General features: G+C 39.9%; 2 protein-coding genes across 3 annotated transcripts; both read left to right on the plus strand.

Annotated features, from left to right (window-relative positions):
* Nucleotides 1-5: 5 nt before the first annotated feature.
* LOC143469016 (uncharacterized) lies at nt 6-5,248 on the plus strand. Of its 2 annotated transcripts, XM_076966534.1 has the most exons (12): nt 6-138; nt 1,038-1,470; nt 1,639-1,745; nt 1,900-2,006; nt 2,660-2,758; nt 2,856-3,022; nt 3,097-3,219; nt 3,301-3,420; nt 3,548-3,598; nt 3,753-3,839; nt 4,442-4,612; nt 4,740-5,248. In XM_076966534.1, exons 2-12 carry the CDS (start codon nt 1,390-1,392, stop codon nt 4,875-4,877), a joined length of 1,251 nt encoding a protein of 416 aa, XP_076822649.1. In that variant the 5' UTR covers nt 6-138; nt 1,038-1,389; the 3' UTR covers nt 4,878-5,248. The 2 variants fall into 2 exon arrangements, with proteins under 2 accessions (XP_076822649.1, XP_076822650.1); XM_076966535.1 differs by lacking the exon at nt 3,753-3,839 and having other exon boundaries at nt 8-138.
* Nucleotides 5,249-17,003: 11,755 nt separating this feature from the next.
* On the plus strand, nt 17,004-20,730 carry LOC143468799 (serine/threonine-protein kinase Nek7-like). The gene is made up of 8 exons (XM_076966200.1): nt 17,004-17,237; nt 17,301-17,504; nt 17,636-17,698; nt 18,846-18,956; nt 19,047-19,141; nt 19,213-19,334; nt 19,459-19,667; nt 19,768-20,730. The coding sequence occupies exons 2-8, from the start codon at nt 17,349-17,351 to the stop codon at nt 19,882-19,884; spliced, it is 873 nt and encodes a 290-aa protein (XP_076822315.1). The 5' UTR covers nt 17,004-17,237; nt 17,301-17,348; the 3' UTR covers nt 19,885-20,730.
* Nucleotides 20,731-21,467: the final 737 nt, after the last annotated feature.

Genomic DNA, 21,467 nt, shown 5'->3' on the forward strand with positions numbered 1-21,467 from the left:
TCTTTAGGCATGGCACAAGATTGATGTTTGTCGCAATGACTTCTTGTCGATAGAATATATGGTTGGCATGGAAACCATTGATTCAATGAAAACTGTAATTGTAACTCGATGTGTTGGAGATGTCATGTCTCATCATTGGTTTGTTTTTGCGAATGATTTTACATAAAAGCTATAGCATTTTTGCAAGTTATAGTAAACCACCCAATTATAGTGTACCGGTCCCTGTATTATATAATATATAGTGTGGAACTTTATATCACAAGGGTTTCAAACACGAACGCAACATATCGCTTGCTTTTCATGGCCTGCTAGCTAAATTTTAACAATTTTAGAAATATGTTGCCTTGCCTAGGGTGGTGGCTAGATGCCCTAAAATGACAATTGATGAAATAACACTGTCACTTAGCAACAACAAAGGCTATTGTGGCAGTGGCACTTACCAGTATACTTGTCATACATCATACATGTTATACATCATACTTGTGTTATTGCTATTATTTTTGTATGCTTGGCACTATGCTAGCCCTGCAACTTCCAACTACAACTCATACAAATCCTATTTCAATGAACATTCACACAAATTTTTAACAAAGGGTAATGACCTTTATAATGCATTGGGGCCAACTGAAAAGCTGAGAATTAAAGAGGTAAATGAATGCAGTTTTACATTAACAATTTTGCAAATTTGTGCCATCATTTGATCGGCTTGGGTAGAAGTTTCAACAGAACAGGCTGTATATGTCAAGTTTACCATGTGGCCCATTTAGGGTTTGTTGTTGGGTTGTTTCAATTATTGTGACTTTGGGATTAAGAAAGGGACCTTTTGGTAATGCTTTCATTCTTTGATGTGCAGTCGTGTTTTTTGTTTGCTTTCAGGCTTTCAAAGGTCTTTGCTGCTCTGGTTCCACCTGGTGACTTAAGTCATTACAGCAGTGGAATTTTGCTTGCGATTGTAGGTTCTTTAACTTTTTGATTTATCATTTAGTTATTTTTTTCGCAAGTTTTCTCAAAAGTTTGTAAAATTTATAACTGTGCAGGTTGGATCATCGACCAATGTTGTTTACCATCGTGTTGTACCAGGAAAAGTCCATCTTCGGTCCCTCTCCAAAAGGAATACTTGAATGTGTTTACTCTTGGAACTTGTCGCATTATAACTTATATTCTATCCCGATGGCTTCCTGTTTTTATTTTATGTTGATTGTAAATTACTGCTAACTAAAGCAAAACGAGAGAATATGCTGTCTTGTTAAGTTAAATGTTTTTGTTGCAATTTTTTTTCTTTCTTTGAATTATGTAGGTCTCAGTGCCCATAGTAGGTGAGGTGTAAGTATGTAGTATGTGTAAACTTCTGATAATTGTGTGAAAGGGCATTAAAATCACTTCATTGAAATGTCTAAACAAGCAGAAGATGTTGAGGAAGTAAAAGATGAAAAGAAGAAGAAGAAAGAAAGAAATCTGATTCAAACAAAAGTGAAAAAACTTTACGGCATAAGTTTTAATGTTTGATTTAAACGAAATGATCTCATTGAATTTTGTTAGTAGTTGTAACTTCAGTTTTGAAATATCTGTTGCTTTTCCTTTACATACGTTTTATCCTTCAAGTCTCGAAGATTTATTCAATGCATTTTGTGTTTATAGATTGTTATGCGCCGCTTACCACCAGGAATGAATAAAGATCAATTTTTTGAAGCTGTAAAGGATTTGCCTGATCATGATTTTTTTCGCTTCGTACCTGGAGATAGATCGTATGTTTTAGTGTTTTTTTGTTCCTTTTTTATATATTTGAAACTCCACCAGTAACAAAAATAATTTAAACAGTTAATTAAGCTTTTTTGTTTGTATAAGTTATGTTGCTGTATCAGATTAGGATGGAAAATACATTTCCATAACATTTTTCAGGTTAGCGCCAAACAATTATGCACGAGTTTACATAAATTTTGTTAACGCTGATGACATCATTCCTTTCCGAGATTTTTATGATGGCAGGGAGTTTGAAATCGACAAAGGTACGTGATCAAGTTACGCTAGTGTAATCTGCCTTGCAAACCCAAATTTGCTTAAAGATATTGGATTTTTGATTATATTTTGTGTGTACAAACGCAATGTACCTTTTGGTTTTAAGCAATGCCAATTGCCTGTTTAACCCGAATTATTTTCGCACAATATTTGATGGATGTATTGACCAGTACCAATGTTATTGTAATGTAAATCGATGTACAGTTTAACACTTGTTACCATTACTTTTATGAGAACCCAGCCAAAGCAGTCATTTAACAGCCAAAAAAACTAAACAGTTTCAATTCTTGAGTAGTAATATTGCTTGTTGATAGTGTTACTGGTGAGTCAGTGACCACTCAGTGCAAATGTTGTCATTGTTGTACAAGAAACTGTTAAAATTTTAGTTGATATTTCAGTGTAGTGCAAATGTTGTAACGGTTGTAACATTGACTGAAATTTCTGGATAATAAATGTAATAAATGTTTTATTGTTTTGGCTCTCGTATTTGTTCTCTTTGTACATTACCAATTCATAGTACGCACTTCAGTTTTAGTGTTAAAACATGTACTAAAAATTTGGCTTCAGTATTTAAGTCTAAACGATGGAAATGAAAATGATTGAACATTTTTCAACCACATAATATGCTCATGTCTGATCATAGGTCAAAAATCCTCCTGCGTCATAGAATATGCTCCATTTCAAAAGATTCCAAAGAGGAATCGGAAAAAAGAAGATCCAAAGTGTGGCACAGTTGAAAAAGGTTTCAAAACCAGCCGTTTGCAAACCTTCACATAACATTCTGTTTTAGCTTGGTTTGTACGGTATAGCTTTAAGTGTAATGAAAAAAAATTGTGCAGATCCTGATTATTCAAGTTTTCTGGAAAATCTTGAAATAGAAGATGAAAAGCAGTCAATTGATATCGAAAAATTCTTGGAAGAGTTAGACCTAAAAGACAAGTCCGGTCAGCAGCCTGTTGAAACTCCACTAACTTCATTTATAAAACAACGGAGGGAAGATAGAAAGGTTGGTCTTTATCCCTTGTCGTTGTTGCATTAGGCATGTACGTTTTTGTAAAAAACAGTGTTTTTCTGCTATAGAGGCAGCGTGATGAACGGAAACGACTGGAGATTGAAAGAAGAAAAAAGAAAGATGAAGAACGACGCAAACGAAGGGAAGCTGAGAGGAAACATAAGCTGGAGGCTGAAAAGAATCGCAAGGAGGTATTGCGTGGGACTCTTCTGTACCTTGTGTTAGGAGATGTGGTTAGAAAATGTTGTTTAATAAATCAACCTTTGTTTCAGTACCCAAAGGATGAAAAAGATGGCAAAAAAACATTAGGCGAAACCAAACGGGAAATGATAGAAAATGAAAGGAGGCGAAATAATTCAGAATCACAGTCAGAAGATAATACTAAAGTGAAGGTACTCCTATTTAATTTTCATTGTTTCAAAAGTTTTCTGTTTTGAATTATTGGTTTTGTTTATTTTATTTAAGTATTTTTGTTGACTGCATATTTTTTGCTCTTATGTTTTATTGGTTTAATTGCAGATCTTGCAAAAACGTGACAAAGACACTAGCGAATCGAAAACAAAGACAGAGGTAAATGCAATAACTTTTAAGTAAAACTGTCGGAATTGTAAGTAAACAAACTATCTACGCAAGTGAGATGTCCATGTTTGCGAGAGTGTAAAGTGCCCAATGTGCACGGGGAATGCAAGATGTCACTGGTTTAAAAATATATTAACTTCAGCAGGAACTGAAACAGGGAGTATTCTCAGCCAACGAGCTAGAGAAAACTTGGGCAGGTGCTTATGCTACAGAGTGGCCAAAACTGGATGAGGTGAGTGCCAGTTAGTGTGGATGACATGAACAGACTGGTTTAACATGAGGCTAAGATTCATACAGATCTAGACCAAGCAGAACATACAGTATTTCATTATGAAGCTCCAGTTAACAGTTGCAGGATACAAGTTCGGTGGAACAGATTTCTGCTTCTTTCAATCAGGTTTAGCTTTAGAATAGAGTCAGGCAGTGTTGCAAATGGTGGGGTTGCTACCTAAGTTTGGGTTATGAAACCTGCTTTGGATCGAGGAACAAAATTTTAAACTTGTACAGCTTGGTCACATTACAAACTTCTGTATTACTCTGAAGTTGTTTTACCTATTCTTGTACGATCTTTGCAAAACAAAGTCCGTTTGTAGTCGCATGATTTTAAAAAAAATACTATCGCTAATAGTATGACCGTGCAATTTTGGTCAAAATATTTTGCAAGAAATCATGCACAAGAAATGTTGGAATCGCGAGACCTTAGGGCTATTTTTTACGAGATGTGGTAAAAAGTACTTACAGACCTTCGATGTACGACACTTATTCCCATTGCATACCTCCCCTAATGTTTGAAATTTCGTAGTTAGTCTTGGTAAATATGAATCATTTGTACAGAATAACATCGACAAACGAGAGCCTTCTCACAACAAAGACACCAAGCACCGACCTCAAAGTTCAAGAGAATTCAGCTCCCGAAAATGGAAAGAGGACAACAGATCGTCTTCTGCAAAAACACGCGACTCAGCCCAAAATTGGGACAAAAAAGATGACAAGTCTAAAAATAAGGTGAGAAATGTCAGAAATCCTGCAAACAAGTTTTATCATGATTCGTTTCATATTTTGCTTCACATGTTATTAACTTTATTAATGCTTAGTACTGTATTGGTAACTTTACTGTTCACTTGTGTGGTAGAAGCCTGATCGGGAGATCTACCAGCCCGGCAGCGCCCCTCGTGGTAGAGGAGGTTATCGAGGTGGTCGGGGTCCACGTCCACAGAAGTACAGTGAACAGAGGAATCGAAGCAGTAAGAAAAGCGAAAGTGACAAATGACGTCAGTAAGAGTTTTTTCCGATCGTCGGTGACGTGGCGATGACGTATACGTCGTATAGGAGCAGTAGATAAAAGAGGAGAGCAAAGGGACATGTTAGCGATTTCTCTCTCAATTCATGTATACAGTGTAATAATGGCAATTTATGAAGGACAAAACACGTTCCATATAATTGGCAGGAATAGCAGCAGTTAGTTATTCTGCTTGTACATGTACAAGAGACATAATTGCACACAGCGCAAATACAGTATGTTAATTTTTCCTTTGCTAAAGTGACTTCATTCATCACATTTTTATTTGCGAGTTTGAAATGCAATTTGTTAAAGATGATGCATCGTAAGATATCCGCTTTTTAATACAAGCGCAAAATTTCTTTTTTTTCATTTACAAGTGTTGTAGCAAGATAGTTTGCAAGTGTGGTGACGCCAGCTGATGGGTCTTTGCCCGACTTAGAAGTACTTAAGTACTAAGAAGGAGATTCCTGATTTCACTTCCATGCTATAAGAAAAAAAGATAAGACTTGGTATCTTTGTCTCGTATTTGAGAATGCTTTCCCGCTTTTACTTTGAAATGTGAGGTACAGTAGTTAGTTTTGTGGAAAATCTTGTGAAGTGGCTTTGTTTCTTGTTTGTGAACCCCCGTTCGAAAAAGTACCAGTCAGCGGCAACTGAAGGTTACTTAAAAGTAATTATTGGTTAAGTTATTGTTATTGGTCAGCACCGCCAGGTTGTCACAACGCGTGGTGCTATTTTAGAATAAGTTGCAGGTGTTGTTTGCGGTCAAGTATGCTGTGTCAGTGTCCTTTGCATGAATGCGAATTCGTGTAAATTATTATATTGTATTCAAATTGGCTCAGAGTCAGCCAAAAAGTGACATAATATATGGCTCGGTGTTAATAAGGTGCCTGCGATTCGCTCGAGAAATACCATTTACGACGACTTGCGTTGCGATGACATGCGTTTTTGTTAATCGATCAATCATTTTATTTTTCGTCAAAAGCGCGGTGGGGACAAAAAATCAAGCCAGTTGGAAAAAAGTGATAAAGCCGAAAAGGCTTATAACGTGCTCAAAAATAATTAAGGTAATAATTGCTGGTAACAACTAGCACCCATAATTAGTCAAATCCACAAAACACAAGTTGAAAAAAAGCGAAATTAAGCAGACGAACAGAGGGTGTGTTTAACCAACAGATGATTGAAAATCGCTTCAATGCTGTACATCAGTGGATGGGAAAAGAAATCCTATCCCGGACTGGAGCCTGGTTTCTGGTGATCATAACAGCAATGAAGGGTGTTGTTAATGAGCCAGAGTTTGTACAGCAAAAATACACACCAATGCTAACCCTTGGAAGATGTGATGATATTACTGCTCGCTGCAGGGTGGAATTTCCTCTGGTACATCGACAGTGATGTACGGAGAAAGATGTCAATGCTGCCCAATAAATGGCAGTGCAGAAAGGAAACCCCTCTTATTCGGTAGAATCGTAGATGAAGACTCGAGTGGTGCTGGTGGTGACATTTCAATCGAGTAACTGGGTCCAGTCTTTAATCTTGAAAATATGCACTAGCCAATGCTAGCGTGTAGCTTAAATAAAAAGATTTGAAAGTTGGCTTAACTTCCTGTCAGCTTCGACATTTCGATTGTTCGAAACAGTGTTGTAGGCCGCATCCTTGTATCACGTGTCGTAGCCTAGTAGGCATCACCTACGGATTTGATTCTTGACTCATTCAGTGTGCATACAAGTGCGAATGCGTGTTCGTGCGGCGATTCAATTGCATCCATTGTGCAGACATCTTTATGCCGTGAATGTTTTGCAGGCTTATGTTTGGTTAATTTTAGCCGCATTAAATATTTATTTCTGAGATGTCTATGTGTTCAGCATAAAGTGCTGGGCTGGAATGTTTCAATTCTTTTCTAAAAACTTTTATTGTTCTGTAGCTTAGTTAGCCTATTTTAGTCGCCTTCTTGTTTTGTAGTTTAGTCCTGCTGATAGGGGATTAGTTCTGAATAACAGTGACCAGTTAAGCTAGGATATTTTCTCATTTGGGGAAAGTTGGGGTTGGTGTGGTGAGATAGAATTGTTAAGCCTAGGATATGTCGGGTTTATAGTGTGGAAGTGCATTTGATACATTTACATTTACCAGTGCATTTGATACATACCACAGGATACATTTGTATACTGCAGGCCCCAGCCTAGCCTTATATGGCAGTATAGGCCACCAGTACTTGTATTAGTTGTATAGGCCATACACATAGGGTCCTGGCCCATAATAGAAAATGTGGCACCTGCACGCACGAGATTCACCATCATGTACGCCGAATATTTCACGTCACGCCGTTTTATAATCAGTAAACAAAGAAAATTTAATTGTTTGAACACCAATTTATTATAAACAAACAAGAATTGTTGCATCATTACACGTCATCACCCTAAAATTTGCGTGTTTGCACACACGATTTCTCGTCGAAAACTGCCGTACTTTCCAGTCAGGGCCTAGGCTACTCTGCTACGGTTATAAGAAAACGATTTTACTGTATTGTTGTAATGGGTCTCCTTTACTTTTGCATTTGGCACTCCCATATCATTATCAGGATCGACTGTTGAGCTGTAGAGGTTGGGGTCGTTTTAGGATGTAGAGGTTGATGCCGACAGATGCAGATACAGATGCAGAGTTTATCGGTCTTAGCTTACGTTACGTTATTGACTTAGTTAACCTACTACATTAGTATCTGACTCTATTGTTGCGTGCGGTTAGAATTCTCTAACCTTTCTGATAGCCGAACGTTCGTGTTATATTATAACAAATACCGTTTGCCAGAAAAGGCTTTTATTGTAGGTGCTGTACACTTTCTCAATATTACAAATAACCGAGAACACAAGTCATGTGACTGTTTACACGATGTCTACTGATTCAATCACCACAACTACAGTAGTACGGTATTACATATGTCTATAACTTCGCGTCTGTGACTGAGGTTCTGAGGCTCTGAGGGAGTCTCACACAAAAGTTCAAGCTTATAAAACGTGCTGCGATGTGGCGGAAATATATGACAAAAAAGGCATGAACATTTCAAAGCGTGTGAACGTGAAAATCGGTGTGTTTGCAATGCAAATTAAATTTGGTTAAGTTGGAAACAGTTACTTGGAAGCGACCTGGTAACGTACTAAATAAGGAGCTTTCACACGAAGTTATTCGTAGCAAGTTTTCAAATATACCAACGGTAGTTTGCAGTGTTCTGAAAAGGCAAGTTTTAAACTCCATTTACTAGCTGGAAAACTCTTTCATAAGAATGATGTGGCGGGACTGAAAGTTTAAAAACTCCAATTGTTCTGGAAAACACATTTCTACGAAAGACGTAAGGATTTTACAAAAGCGAGCCAAGCCGCCACATTCCTCCCCCGCTACGGAAGGAAAAAGATGACAATTAACATGTAACGTACTGAAGGTGGCAATGGCGAGCAAGCACAAACAAAAAACTGAAGTTATATACAAATGAATGAACTGTAACATATGCTTAAAATAACTGATGGTAATATAGCTACATGTTGGAGGGTATCTCCAAGATTAACCGGGCATGCAAAAATTGTTTGAACTGTTCGTATTCCAGGGTTTTGTCCGTAACCCCGTTGGATATATACTTCATCAAGGGGGCCATGTGGAAAGCAGGTGTGGCTGCTACCATGGTAAGGATTTTGCTCATAAACTCAAAATCAGGAACCAGCTGGAACAGTTCATCCAGCTGCTGGAACCAAAGTAGTAGATCCTCAGCCGAAGTGGTTGGCGGCGCAGGAACCGCAAGGGTCGGCATTGTAACGGTTGTTTTAAACGGCCGAAATAGTCTATGTACTGGTTGTAACACCGTAGCTTGTATATCTGCTAGATCAGCGCTCTGGGGCATGGGGGCAGGAGCGCCTTGCTTCCCAGGTCTGACGATCGGCACATACGGCGCGGGAGATGATTGTTGAACCGGTGAATCGGGTGAGTCGGGAATCATCTCAGTAACTGAAGTGATTTCGTCAATTTGAACGTCAGCGGAGGAATCAGATACCGTCGACATACTGAAGTGGTTTTGGCAGCAATGGTAGTGGCAGCAAAGTCTGTGGAGAAACTAAAGGGGTAGAGGGTAAATTTTTTTTTGCAACTGCACCTCCCCCTATTGAGGTGGGTTGAAACAGCTAAACTCATGCACAGGAATAGTTAGCATGCAATAAGGCGGGAAAAGTGAAAACGATACTAGCACAAGAATAAGCTACTAAGCATGCAACGAAGCAAAACGGTTACAAAATCGAAAGCGGCGACAAGGGAAAACGGCAAAATTGTACATGCAAAGGACATTATCGGTATTGAAGCAAGGTGATACACATAGTGAAACTTAAAGTGTGTGGGTGCTCGCGAAATTATCACGAGAAGATGAAGCGGGCGGTGCGTCATCAGCAGATCCGGACGGAGACGGTTCATCACGAGAACGCCGAGGCAAGGGCAGCGGTTGTGGTAGTTGAGGTCTTGCAACCGGCGCCTGCTGTTGGTGGCGCCAAGCGCGGACACGGGATACAAGGGATCTGGCATACTGCAAATGGTGCGGAGACGATCGGATAAACCCGATGGTATGGAAGAGGGCCCACATCATGGCAAGGAGTTGCAGGATGAATATAAGGGCTGAGAGAAATGGATTCGTAATTTGCGACAGAGCAAGGAGTAACGTTTGTTTCGCGGCGTGTGCGAATGTGTCTGCGACGTAGGATCCGTTGATCATAGTTTCATCAGTAGTAGTAGTAAGGCTTGTCATGACATGTCGCATTTGTTCCTTGAGAAGGTTGGCTTCAGACATAGAGCTGAGCAGCGATTGTAGATCAGTAAACGAGTCAGAGTCAGGTAGCTCGTTGAGAATTTTCTCGTAGTCGGGTGCCTTGTAGTTGACGTGTATAGGCGACAAAGGTAAGTTGAGTTGATGCACCTGCACATGTTCGTGCGATAAAGTATAGTTGTGATACAGGACAGTGTGTCCCAGAACTCGGAAGACAAAACTTCTTGCTGGTCGATACGATTCCAGCAGGTGCACTCCCGGTAGGACAATGTTGTCTGAAATGAGTTGGCCGTATTGACTGTGGCCGTTTTGATCGCGATATTTGATGAGAGGACGTTGGCTGAATGCGTTTCGGTACGCAAGTGACGGTAAGACGGTACCGTTGATAGAGTGACATGCTGCTCTGGACATAAAATCTCCAAGGCTGGAACCCATGGTTTGATGTCCAAGAGTAGTAGTGAGTATCTCAGTAGGGAAGATCTTCCCAATTGCTTTGTAGAGTGTGCCAATTAGCTTCGTGAGTTGGCAATGTAGGAACTTGTTCTCTTCGTTGAAGGTAGTGAGAACTTCTGAAATAAGGTCGTCCTGTTGTGTGTCGAAGGTTGCAAAAAGTCGCTCGAATTGAGAGTATGGCGTTCGAAAAGGGGCACGCCTTAGCCGGTTAGGACGAAAAAGAGCGAGTCTGTCGAGCTCTGTACATTGTTGGTAGCGAAAGATAAAGTTGTTGTTGTCGCAGTGAATATGTTTGCCATAGCAGTTTTTCGCACGAGAGGAGCATTTCCTCCAGTGATGTACCGAGATCCCGAGATCAGGTAAGGAAACTCTATATAAGGACGTAGAGTTGTAATGGAGGAGCATCTTGTGAGTCCCGAGAGGCTTGGTTGGTGGGCAGTTGATATGCGAAGGTACTCGCCATATAAACATACGATTGCCCGTTAAGCAGTATCCACGCCCGATTGAGCACGATGCAAGAGATCCAAGAGACGACGTCATTGTGTCCGTGACGTAATCGTAGTAAATTGTAGTGTGAAACAAGAAGTCGTTTGTTACTGTTCCAGAAGCTGAAGTCGGCCAGACAAACTTATAATGGACTGCATTGCGTGTTGAGTACGCCGCAGGATTAGACAGGATCAGCGGTCCATGTGATGAAACGTTGGTTTTATTCCACGACGAACATTCTGGGTTGTACGGTGGGTGTGCGTCAAAGGTGTTGGCCGATTTTTGATAACTCCCAAAAAAGAAGTAAGTAGTGCTCCAGGAAGTAATCTGTGAAGTGCAAACTGTTGCAGGAATCTTCTGGAGATGCAGATCTGGAGCAAACACGGTAGCAGAGCAGTTGTGTATGGAGAAGGGTGTCTGCGTTTGACAATGTATGTCGTCATCAAAGGTATATAACCCGAGAGAATGCGAACGCTGACATAACAGAAATTTCTGTGTATCCGGATGAAGATTCGTCTGAGCGGCGGATGTGAACAAAAAGAAACATGTAAGCAGCAGACAAACGAACATGTTGTGTTGTTTAGTCAGAGAACCGTTTCGGTGGAATGATTTTGCGACCAGTCCGAGAAGTCTTTACAACTTCAGGCGGTTTTATAGAAGCAGGAGCAGTGACAGTAGGTGGTGTCGTTTGCTGTTTCGCTGAAGTAGCGGAGACTGACTGAGGAGCAGGGTGTCGAGTCTGCAAAGAAAAATTTTGTTGATGCGAGGAGGATGATGGTGAGGGAGCATCAATATCAATTGTATAGCTAGGTTTGAGACGGTCGAGTGAGACGCGATCCGGTTTGCCATGACGGGATATTACAAAATATTTTTCGTATCTTTCCAATACTGGAAAAGGACCAACATAAGGGCGTTCTAACGCACGTTTGACATGATCGCATCTAACATAAACGCGGTCACAATGTTTCAAATCCGGATGCACGTAGGACTGCATGAATTTTGTATGAGCGGTCGTTGGAGTAAACTGAAGGTCGTTGATGAAGTCTCGGTAGGCACCGAGGTAGCTGGATGTAGGAACTGCAGAGGCAAGCTTGGAATCAGAAAAGAAACCACCTGGGAGCCGTAAGGTGTGTCCAAAAGCTAACTCAGCAGGTGTACATTTCAAATCCTGGAGATAGCGATTACGCAGGGCCAAGACAATAAAACCTAATTTGTGAAACCAACGTTCAGGTTCGTCTGAACACTTGATGGCGCGCTTGATCTCTGCATTTGCGCGTTCTGTAATTCCATTGGAAGTGGGGTGGTAAGCTGTAGTCAGATTGTGTTGAATACCAAGCGAGCGCATAATTTCTGCCCAAGCGGAACTTATGAAACATGGTCCACGATCACTTGTGAGGATGATTGGAACACCGACCAAGGAACACCAGAGATTAACAAAGTAAGCAGCAACGGTTTCCGTGGTGGCATCAGGGATTGGTATCGCTTGAACGAAACGCGTATATCGGTCGATACATGTAAGGATGTATTTGTAACCATGGGAGGTTGGTAGTGGTCCAATCAAGTCAATTGCAACATCAGAAAATCGTCCGTAGGGAATTTTAAATTTCCCCGGTGCGGTTTTAGTGTGGCGGAAAATTTTTCCTTCCTGGCAGTTTGGGCATTGTTGAACCCAGGTAGCGATTTGTTTACACATCCCTATCCATATAAATCTTTCCTTGATGAGCTTAATTGTGGCTTTTTTTCCAGGATGCGATAAATTATGTAAGTGCAGGAATACTTGACGTTGGAAGGAGGAAGGAACTAGAACACGCTCTGTGTCAGTGGACACGTCACAAAGGATGGTAAGGTCCTTATTGGGCAGCTTGCAGTCCTGGAGTTCGAGTGATGTTGTAGCGGTGCGTAGTCTTTGAATAGCAGGATCATTGGCTTGAGCTTGTGCTATTTTCTCATACTCTAAAGGAGGCGGAACGTCCGAAAGAGTATTAATGTTGGGTGCCGAAGGTTGAGACCTTGACAAGAGGTCCGCCACAACATTGGCAGAGCCTTTGATGTGCTCAATGGTTGTTGTATATTCTGAAACAAACAACAATTGCCGGAACTGTCTTGGAGAGTAATGTTCGGAGAGCTTACTGAGACTTGAAACCAGAGGGAGATGGTCTGTACGCAAAGTGAATTGTCGGCCTGTCAAGAAGTAGCGGAAATGACGTATTGACTTGTAAGCGGCCAACAGCTCTCGGTCAAAGCAACTGTATTTACGTTGAGTAGCGTTCAGCTGTCTTGAAAAGAAGGCCAAAGGAACAAGTTGATTTCCTTGCAATTGCTCTAATGTCGCTCCAATACCGGTCAACGAAGCGTCAACTGTTAGATAAGTTGGAGCATGGAGTTTCGGAAACGCTAAAGTGCTAGCATTTGCAATAGCTTGTTTGCTGCTGGCGAAGGCGCATTCGGCTTCGACATTCCATGTTAAAGGGGCCGCGCGTTTGCTGCGACTGTTCGGAACTAGCTTGTAAAGCGGTTGTAAGGTTGTGGAACAATGCTTCAGAAAGCGAAAATAATAGCAATAAATTCCCAAGTAACGTTTCAGCTGTTTGCAGGTTTGTGGCTGTGGGTAATCAAGAATGGCCTGCACTTTTTCTTGAGTTGGTCGTATACCCTCAGAATTTATGTGATGGCCAAGGTAGTCAAGAGACTCGCGGTTGAATTCACTTTTGTCTAAATTGAGCGTTAAGCCAAATTCCTCAAGTCGTTGAAAAAGCAACTTAAGGTGTTCAAGATGTTCTGATAGGTTACTACTTCCAATGATGATATCATCGAGGTAAGCAAAGATTCCAAGGTGCTGAAGGGGACGTACTACTTCCCCTATTAGTCTGGAAAAGGTCCGTGGGGCGCCCGATAAACCGAATGGGAGTCTTGTGTATTCAAATTGTCCTAGGGGGCAAACAAACGCCGTTTTATGGACATCTTCTGGAGCCACTTTTATTTGATGAAAGGCGTTTTGGAGATCGCATTTAGAGAAGACAGTTTTACCATACAAAACCTCGGAAAAACTATGTAAGAACGGAAGAGGGTAACAGCTGTCGATTGTTTGTTTGTTGACTAATTTATAATCAACGACAAGACGATATTTATTGCCAGAAGAGCCTTTAGGAACGAGCAAGGCCGGACTTCCATAAGGAGAATCACTGTATCGGATAATTTCTCGCTCCAGCAAGCTGTCAATTTCTTTCTTCAAGATCTGCATTGTTTCTGGGCTATATCGACGTGGACGTGCACGTACAGGAGAACCTGTGGTATGGATGTGGTGAACGATGGAATGCTTCACTGGTTTAACAGCTGACATGGGTTTTTGCAAGTCTGGAAATTGATGTAAAAGGTCTGCAACAGGATCTATCTGGCTGAGAATGGATATGCGAACAGGATCACTTTCAACAGGCTCTAACGTATATTGCTGTTGGTTCGGTACATCTATGAGATGCTTGGCTTTAAGATCCAAAACAAAGTTGTATTCAGTGAGGAAATCCAGCCCCAATATGCAAAAAGGTGTGTCCGCAAGCACAAATTCAAAGGGATAAGAAAAACGAGGATGAAGGGAAACATTAAGTTGTGTAGTGCCATACGTAGTAATTGGCGTGCTGTTAGCAGCGAAAAGCGGTGTTTGCGGTTTGCGGTTTGATACGTCAGCTAAACTAGCGGACAAAAGAGAAGTTGCTGCCGCGCTATCTACATAAAAGTGAATACTATTGGCGTGATCATATACAGTTAACAAGGGGCAGCCTCTTTTTATTGTTGATGCGATCGACGGGACTGACGGGGTTAATGTTGCGTCGATCGCCACGCGTTTTTTGTTGGGCGGGATTGGTTCTCCCACATGCTACAACTTGGGTGACAGCGGCGCGCATCCCTACCGAAGCGGGCGTGGTAATAACATAAGCCATTAGAAGCATCAGACGCGCAAGGGTAATTGCTACGTTGGTAGTCTGGTTTCTGAAATGTGGGGGATGAATGTAAAAAATTATATTTGCGTTGGTTTGCAAAAGAAGAACCATTTTGTCGGCGATTATCTCGATTAAACCCGTTGTTGCTGTATGATTTGTGAAACTGTCCATTGTTTGTGCGTGGTGATCGTTGTTGCCATGCTGAGTTAAATGAATTGCGTTGGTTTGGCGTATTTTGATTTGTGAAATTCGTATTTCTTTGCCCGGAACTCTTAGATTCGTTGTTAGCGTTAGATCGTGTATAGCGCGGTGGTTTAGACAATTGAATTTGCTGTATTTGCGGTTGCATTGGGTAGTCAATGTCATCCGTATCAGTGATGGCAAGGGAAAGGTTGTGCGAAGAAGTTTTTGGTTGTTTAAGCAGCAAGATTTCGTGGGCTCTGCTTGCAAGGTTCTGGAGATCGTGATGTTCCACGCTGGCTAACGCAATTGCGACGTCTGGTGGTAACGCTTTAAGGAATTTAGCACGAATTAGTTTGACGACTGGCGGAGTAAGATTCTCTTGACCTACTGCGCTCATTAATTCGCGCATTAAATGTTTCGGGGACTGATCGTGCAGCGTCAGGTCCGCCAACAAAAAATCTAAATGGTCCTCACGTTTATCAAAGTTTCTCAAGATTTCATTGATCAATATGTCGTAGCAGTTCTGTGCTGACGCCGAAGGTAACCGAAGGAGCGCGAGGTCTTTCGCAGGAATTGCCTCTACCGCCAACAAGTAACGATTAGTTTGAGAAGTGATTTGATAAAGAGAAAATTTATGTTCAAGGTGAGAAATCCACGCTTCGGGATTAAATTTCCAAAAGGTAGGAAGTTTAACGTGTGAAAACAAATCGTTTCGTAAAGTATTGTTCTGTGGTTGCGCGTTTGTTGGTAATTGGTTACTAGTACCCAGACCAGACGGACCAGCAATGCCATTATCGGGAGTATTTGCAGATCCCTCCCCGTTTTCGTTCGACATAGTTGTATTATTAATTGACTCGTTGGAACGGTCGGTTGATCGTGTGCTCATGTGGTATTCTGTCTTAGCTTTGCCAGGCACCGAAGTAACTTTTCGTTGTGTCGGCACAGGTTGTGACATTTATCAAAACCGATAGAAAATGTTTTAGGCGGCGCACCGCAAAAATTGTTCACAATTGAACCAAAAAATACTTTACAACAAGAAACTTTTATTTCAAACTGCAGCACAATGCAGCACAATAAGAATAGCTTAAGCTAATTTAATAAGGTACAAGCCGATGAGCATGCATTTACAAGCTATGGTTGCAAGTAGTTGTATAAAAAGTGAAAAATCCACTTACCAGTGAAGAACGGCTGTGCGAATTGCGAGAGTGTGAGAATTGAAACGCGTCGTTTTTGACACAAGATCGTCAGTGATCACTAGAACGTCGGTGGTTTATTAGAACGTCGAAGCGTCGGGTTGTCAGTAGAACGTCGGGTTGTCACCAGAAATGTCGGTGGTCACTAGAACGTCGGGGTCATCAGAAATGTCGGAACGTCGGGTTGTCACCAGAAATGTAGAGGTTGGGGTCGTTTTAGGATGTAGAGGTTGATGCCGACAGATGCAGATACAGATGCAGAGTTTATCGGTCTTAGCTTACGTTACGTTATTGACTTAGTTAACCTACTACATTAGTATCTGACTCTATTGTTGCGTGCGGTTAGAATTCTCTAACCTTTCTGATAGCCGAACGTTCGTGTTATATTATAACAAATACCGTTTGCCAGAAAAGGCTTTTATTGTAGGTGCTGTACACTTTCTCAATATTACAAATAACCGAGAACACAAGTCATGTGACTGTTTACACGATGTCTACTGATTCAATCACCACAACTACAGTAGTACGGTATTACATATGTCTATAACTTCGCGTCTGTGACTGAGGTTCTGAGGCTCTGAGGGAGTCTCACACAAAAGTTCAAGCTTATAAAACGTGCTGCGATGTGGCGGAAATATATGACAAAAAAGGCATGAACATTTCAAAGCGTGTGAACGTGAAAATCGGTGTGTTTGCAATGCAAATTAAATTTGGTTAAGTTGGAAACAGTTACTTGGAAGCGACCTGGTAACGTACTAAATAAGGAGCTTTCACACGAAGTTATTCGTAGCAAGTTTTCAAATATACCAACGGTAGTTTGCAGTGTTCTGAAAAGGCAAGTTTTAAACTCCATTTACTAGCTGGAAAACTCTTTCATAAGAATGATGTGGCGGGACTGAAAGTTTAAAAACTCCAATTGTTCTGGAAAACACATTTCTACGAAAGACGTAAGGATTTTACAAAAGCGAGCCAAGCCGCCACAGAGCAATTGTTACGTCCTTTTTTATCTTCACGCTGACTTATAATAAACAAAGAAAAGCTGGTTTTTTAAATGCTAATCCATCATAAATAAACAAAGAATTGAGAGTTTGGTGCATGCTATACCGCCACAATTTCCGTTTTTGCATGCACAATCTCTCACCGAAAACTGCCGTACTTTCCAGTCCATACTGTCCATTATACATCCAGTCCATTATCATACTGTTCATATATTACACACTCAGGCATTCAAGTTGGAGTGTAGAATTATACAAGGGGCCTTCAGTATTGATGATAAAAAAGAGAAAGTTGGGAGAAAGAGTGAAGGGTAATTTAATTTTTTTTAAGTTTTACATTTAATGTTATTTAACGATATTTAATTCTTTTTCAGGTTGTGTATTAGGCAATTTCATTTGTTTAACAAGTGGACTTGCACAATATGGCAGAAGCACAGCCTGGCACTAACCCTGAGCTTGGCTATAATGCACTGTGCAATTACCGCATTGAAAGGAAGATTGGCAAAGGCCAGTTTAGTGAAGTCTATCGAGCAGTTTGCCATTTGGACAACAAGCTTGTTGCATTAAAGAAGGTCAAGGTAAATGACAAACCTGGCTTGTATCTGGTTTTCCAAATATGTATCAAAATCTATATCACTTATAAGCTTGTTATATTTTCTGCTGTGAGTTTGATAGTGACTAGGTTTGTTTATTTTTTATGCATATAAAGATATTTGAAATGATGGATGCGAAAGCTAGACAAGATTGTATAAAGGAAATTGATCTGCTTAAGGTAAGAATGTTTAATATTTTTATTACATTTATTGTACATACTGATTTAAACAGACATTACTATCATTTGTTGTTCCATTATTAGGTGTTTTAAAATGAACTATTTCACAAATCATTATGAATAATTGGAAATATTTAATACAGACACAGTATACAGTGAGACCTCGTTAATCCGGACCACTTTGTTTTGTCAAAAAATGTCGGTTTAGCGAGGTATCCGGATTATCGGAAAGTAAAAAATCAATCAACCTTGCAAATGCAGCACCGCGTTCAAAACGCAGTATGCACCTTACTCCAATTCTAAGTACCGAGTTTCTGGCTGGACAGCAACTAAAATAAAATTATATTTTTTGTATGATCCAACCCAGTGTCGAACCCCAGAACCACAGTATTTAAGACGAATGCTCTAAGCCAGAAGTGACGAACATGCGGTCGCAAATCGGTTTGACAACCGCTCTTGCATGGCGAAGCATTCCGGCGGGACCAGCAGTCTTGAACTTTCTTTGACCTGTTTCTAATCTTTGCGCAATGCGATATCAAAAGCTGATAGCACGATTGAGTTGCAGCAGTATGTCTTCAATAGATTGCCGCACTCAACCGATGTACTGTACGTATTTTTTTGCGATCGCGGAAGCGTTGTTTGTTAGTGTTGATGAACAATTTATTTTTTCGTTTCTATAATACTGTACAGTATTTCATAGTATGACTAAAAAGCTGTGCGGCTTACTCAGCTGTAACTGACAAAGTGGCTTGCCACAACGAATAGGTCCGTCACCCCTGCTACAACGTTATTATGCAACGCAACGTAATTGACCGCAACGTTATTATGCGTAGATAATCGGCTATTGTTTCGTCAACTAACTACATAGTGTATTAGGACAATGGTGAATCATTTTCGCTTAACTGTTAATAATCTGGTTTATCGGATTTTATTGCTATTGATTTAGCACATTTGTTCCAAAACTTTTGTGTCGGAGTCGTACAGCGGGGTTTCCGGTTTAAAGGGGTAAAATGCATAGGAAGAAATCCGTTCCCAGCAGTTTTGTGTCGGATAGCCGGGATTCCGGTTCATCGGGGTCCGGATTAACGAGGTCTCACTGTATTATACTTTTTCAGTTATATGTATCTAAAACAGTTTTTATGTTTAGCAACTCAACCACAGCAATGTAATCTGTTATCTTGCTTCCTTTATTGAAGACAATGAGTTGAACATTGTATTAGAACTTGCTGATGCTGGAGATTTAAGTCGCATGATCAAGGTTAACTTTTGATATGTCTGTTTCATGAGTGAAAATTTTGTCTGACCCTATTTAACTGCGTCTTAACTTTTTCTCTACTTTTTGCTGAAGCATTTCAAGAAGCAAAAGAGGTTAATTCCTGAGAAAACTGTGTGGAAGTATTTTGTCCAGCTTGCATCTGCTGTTGCGCACATGCATTCTAGGAGGTAAAGCCCACTTTAATGAATATTAATCACCGCTACTTAATGTAAACTTAAGTGATGATCTCTCAATTTAGAGTCATGCATCGTGATATCAAACCAGCCAATGTATTTATTACTGCTCAAGGAGTTGTGAAACTTGGTGATCTTGGTCTAGGTCGCTATTTTTCTTCAAAGACCAGTTTTGCCCAGAGTTTAGGTGAGTAGGTGTTTATTTAGTTCCACGGAAATGTGTTGGAAGATCAGTATATAGAAGTTTTAATATTTTTTCTTGAAAATAAAACATTTTTTAAATAATATTGATTAGAATTCTTTCATTATAGTTGGAACGCCATATTATATGTCCCCCGAAAGAATCCATGAAAACGGATACAACTTTCGCTCTGATATTTGGTCACTTGGATGCCTGCTTTATGAAATGGCTGCCCTTCAATCGCCATTCTATGGTGATAAAATGAACTTGTATGCACTCTGTAAGAAAATTGAAAGCTGCGAATACCCGCCATTGCCTGCTGATATTTATTCAGAAGAGGTAATGAGAGTAACTTTAGCTATGGCCATTCAGAGATATCCTGTTGATGAACAATTTTGAAAAAACTGTAAAACATGACATAATTATTGTCTTCTTTCAGTTGAGAAATTTGGTGGCACTCTGCATTAATCCTGATCCAGAGAAAAGGCCTGATATTCAATATATTCTACACGTTGCCAAGCAGATGTATGAGGCAACCCAAGCACAAGCTCAGTAACGTCTTTATTCAAGTTCTTCAAATCTTGTGCTCTTCTTGTTCATTACCAACATTGTGAATAGGAACTAATCTATTAAATTTTGTGCGAAGTTTATTTCAATTTATTGTTACATCTCCATTGTTAACAAACATCTCTGCGCTTTTCAAAATGACACCATCAAAATAATTTAGTCATTGCAGAAAGATCATTATTTCAACTGAAAAATTGTTAGTAATTTAAACTTTTTTGCGCAGCCTATCTTCTGCCAAAAGCTTAAAAGTTAAGACTTTATGTTTATTTAGTAAATTTACTTTGATTAAATGCATCAGCTTTTTTTATTGTAATCTGTGATAGACATTCCGTTTTTCATATCATATGACCCTTGTAATTTATTCTGGTCTCTGTGCAAATCTTTCATGTTTCATTTCCACTACTCTATGAATCTTTCAACCCTGTACACTATATCGATAGCCATTTGTACATTTCTTGCTTTGTTTGTACAACTTGTATGTTCCAATCAATTTATCTAGGCATATTTTACATTATAAAGCGGATTAAAAAGCGCTTTTTACCTTGCCTTTGAAGAAGACCATTTTATAATGGTTTTCCAATAACGCTGTTAGCTTTGTGTATGTTACCAAACAATAATATACTCCGTTTCATTTCATATGAGGTACCTTTGCAATTTGTTGACTTTTGTACTATCAGTTGATGTTTATAAGTGTATTTTGACGCAGATATTTGACCTTAGTATTTCACCATAGTATGGTGGTAGCGTAAGTATTGTCGTTTAGATTTTGTTGGTGCTATCTTCATCTTTGTTGCACTTTTTTAGTACAATGCACGATTACATAGTTGTCGTTTTACATTGGTGTGTAATTATTTATACAGTGCATTGAGCTGAGAAGACGTGATTTCGATAAATTTAACTTAGGGCGGGTGTAGACCAATATGTAGGTTAGCTACAAGGTTGATGGTATATGCGGCGAGTATAGTTATAGTAATTCAGTTCATATTTACTGCTAGTCCATTATTTTAAATTTTGCTTGAAATGCAAAGCAAAATTACTTGTGCAACAGATGCCACGCAAACTCTTACGCATTTCACGTCAAATGCCATGTTGATCACGTAAACAGTCGTAAAGTGACCTCATATCCAACAAAATTTTATCCCTGCAACTCATATTTTTTCACGCCAAAATGGTTAGCGTTATATTTTTCCTTCCCCCACCTTCAATGACGAAAATAAATCATACAATACAAAACAAATGCGTAGGATTCAAAGCGCTGTATAAAAAAATAAAGCAACATTTTTTCTATAGTTTTTCTTTATTTCGTAAAGAAATTCATATGCTACTCACCTGAGTGAAATCTTTACAATCACAGAACGATTGAAATTCAAAAAAGAATCAAAGTGAGTCAACAATTTCCATTGTTAAGAACACACAATGGAAAAATATCTTTCCACCAGAACAAGATGACAGTCTTAACCTGGAAATGGTAAGGTATGGAAAGTTAATCTTCATCCAAGGGCATTAACAAAGTTAGCACCACTCGAAATCGAACACGGGCAGCATCATTGCTGCAAATATTTTGAGCATATT

The sequence above is a fragment of the Clavelina lepadiformis genome, chromosome 8 (assembly GCF_947623445.1).
Source record: "Clavelina lepadiformis chromosome 8, kaClaLepa1.1, whole genome shotgun sequence".
NCBI classification, from domain to species: Eukaryota; Metazoa; Chordata; class Ascidiacea; order Aplousobranchia; family Clavelinidae; genus Clavelina; species Clavelina lepadiformis.

Coding starts and splice junctions, on each gene's coding strand:
- LOC143469016 (XM_076966534.1), top strand. CDS start 1,390: ATGTCTAAACAAGCAGAAGATGTTGAGGAAGTAAAAGATGAAAAGAAG. Junction 1,746..1,899: donor TTCGTACCTGGAGATAGATC/GTATGTTTTAGT, acceptor AACATTTTTCAG/GTTAGCGCCAAACAATTATG. Junction 4,613..4,739: donor ATGACAAGTCTAAAAATAAG/GTGAGAAATGTC, acceptor CTTGTGTGGTAG/AAGCCTGATCGGGAGATCTA.
- LOC143468799 (XM_076966200.1), top strand. CDS start 17,349: ATGGCAGAAGCACAGCCTGGCACTAACCCTGAGCTTGGCTATAATGCA. Junction 18,957..19,046: donor ATTTAAGTCGCATGATCAAG/GTTAACTTTTGA, acceptor TTTTTGCTGAAG/CATTTCAAGAAGCAAAAGAG. Junction 19,335..19,458: donor CAGTTTTGCCCAGAGTTTAG/GTGAGTAGGTGT, acceptor CTTTCATTATAG/TTGGAACGCCATATTATATG.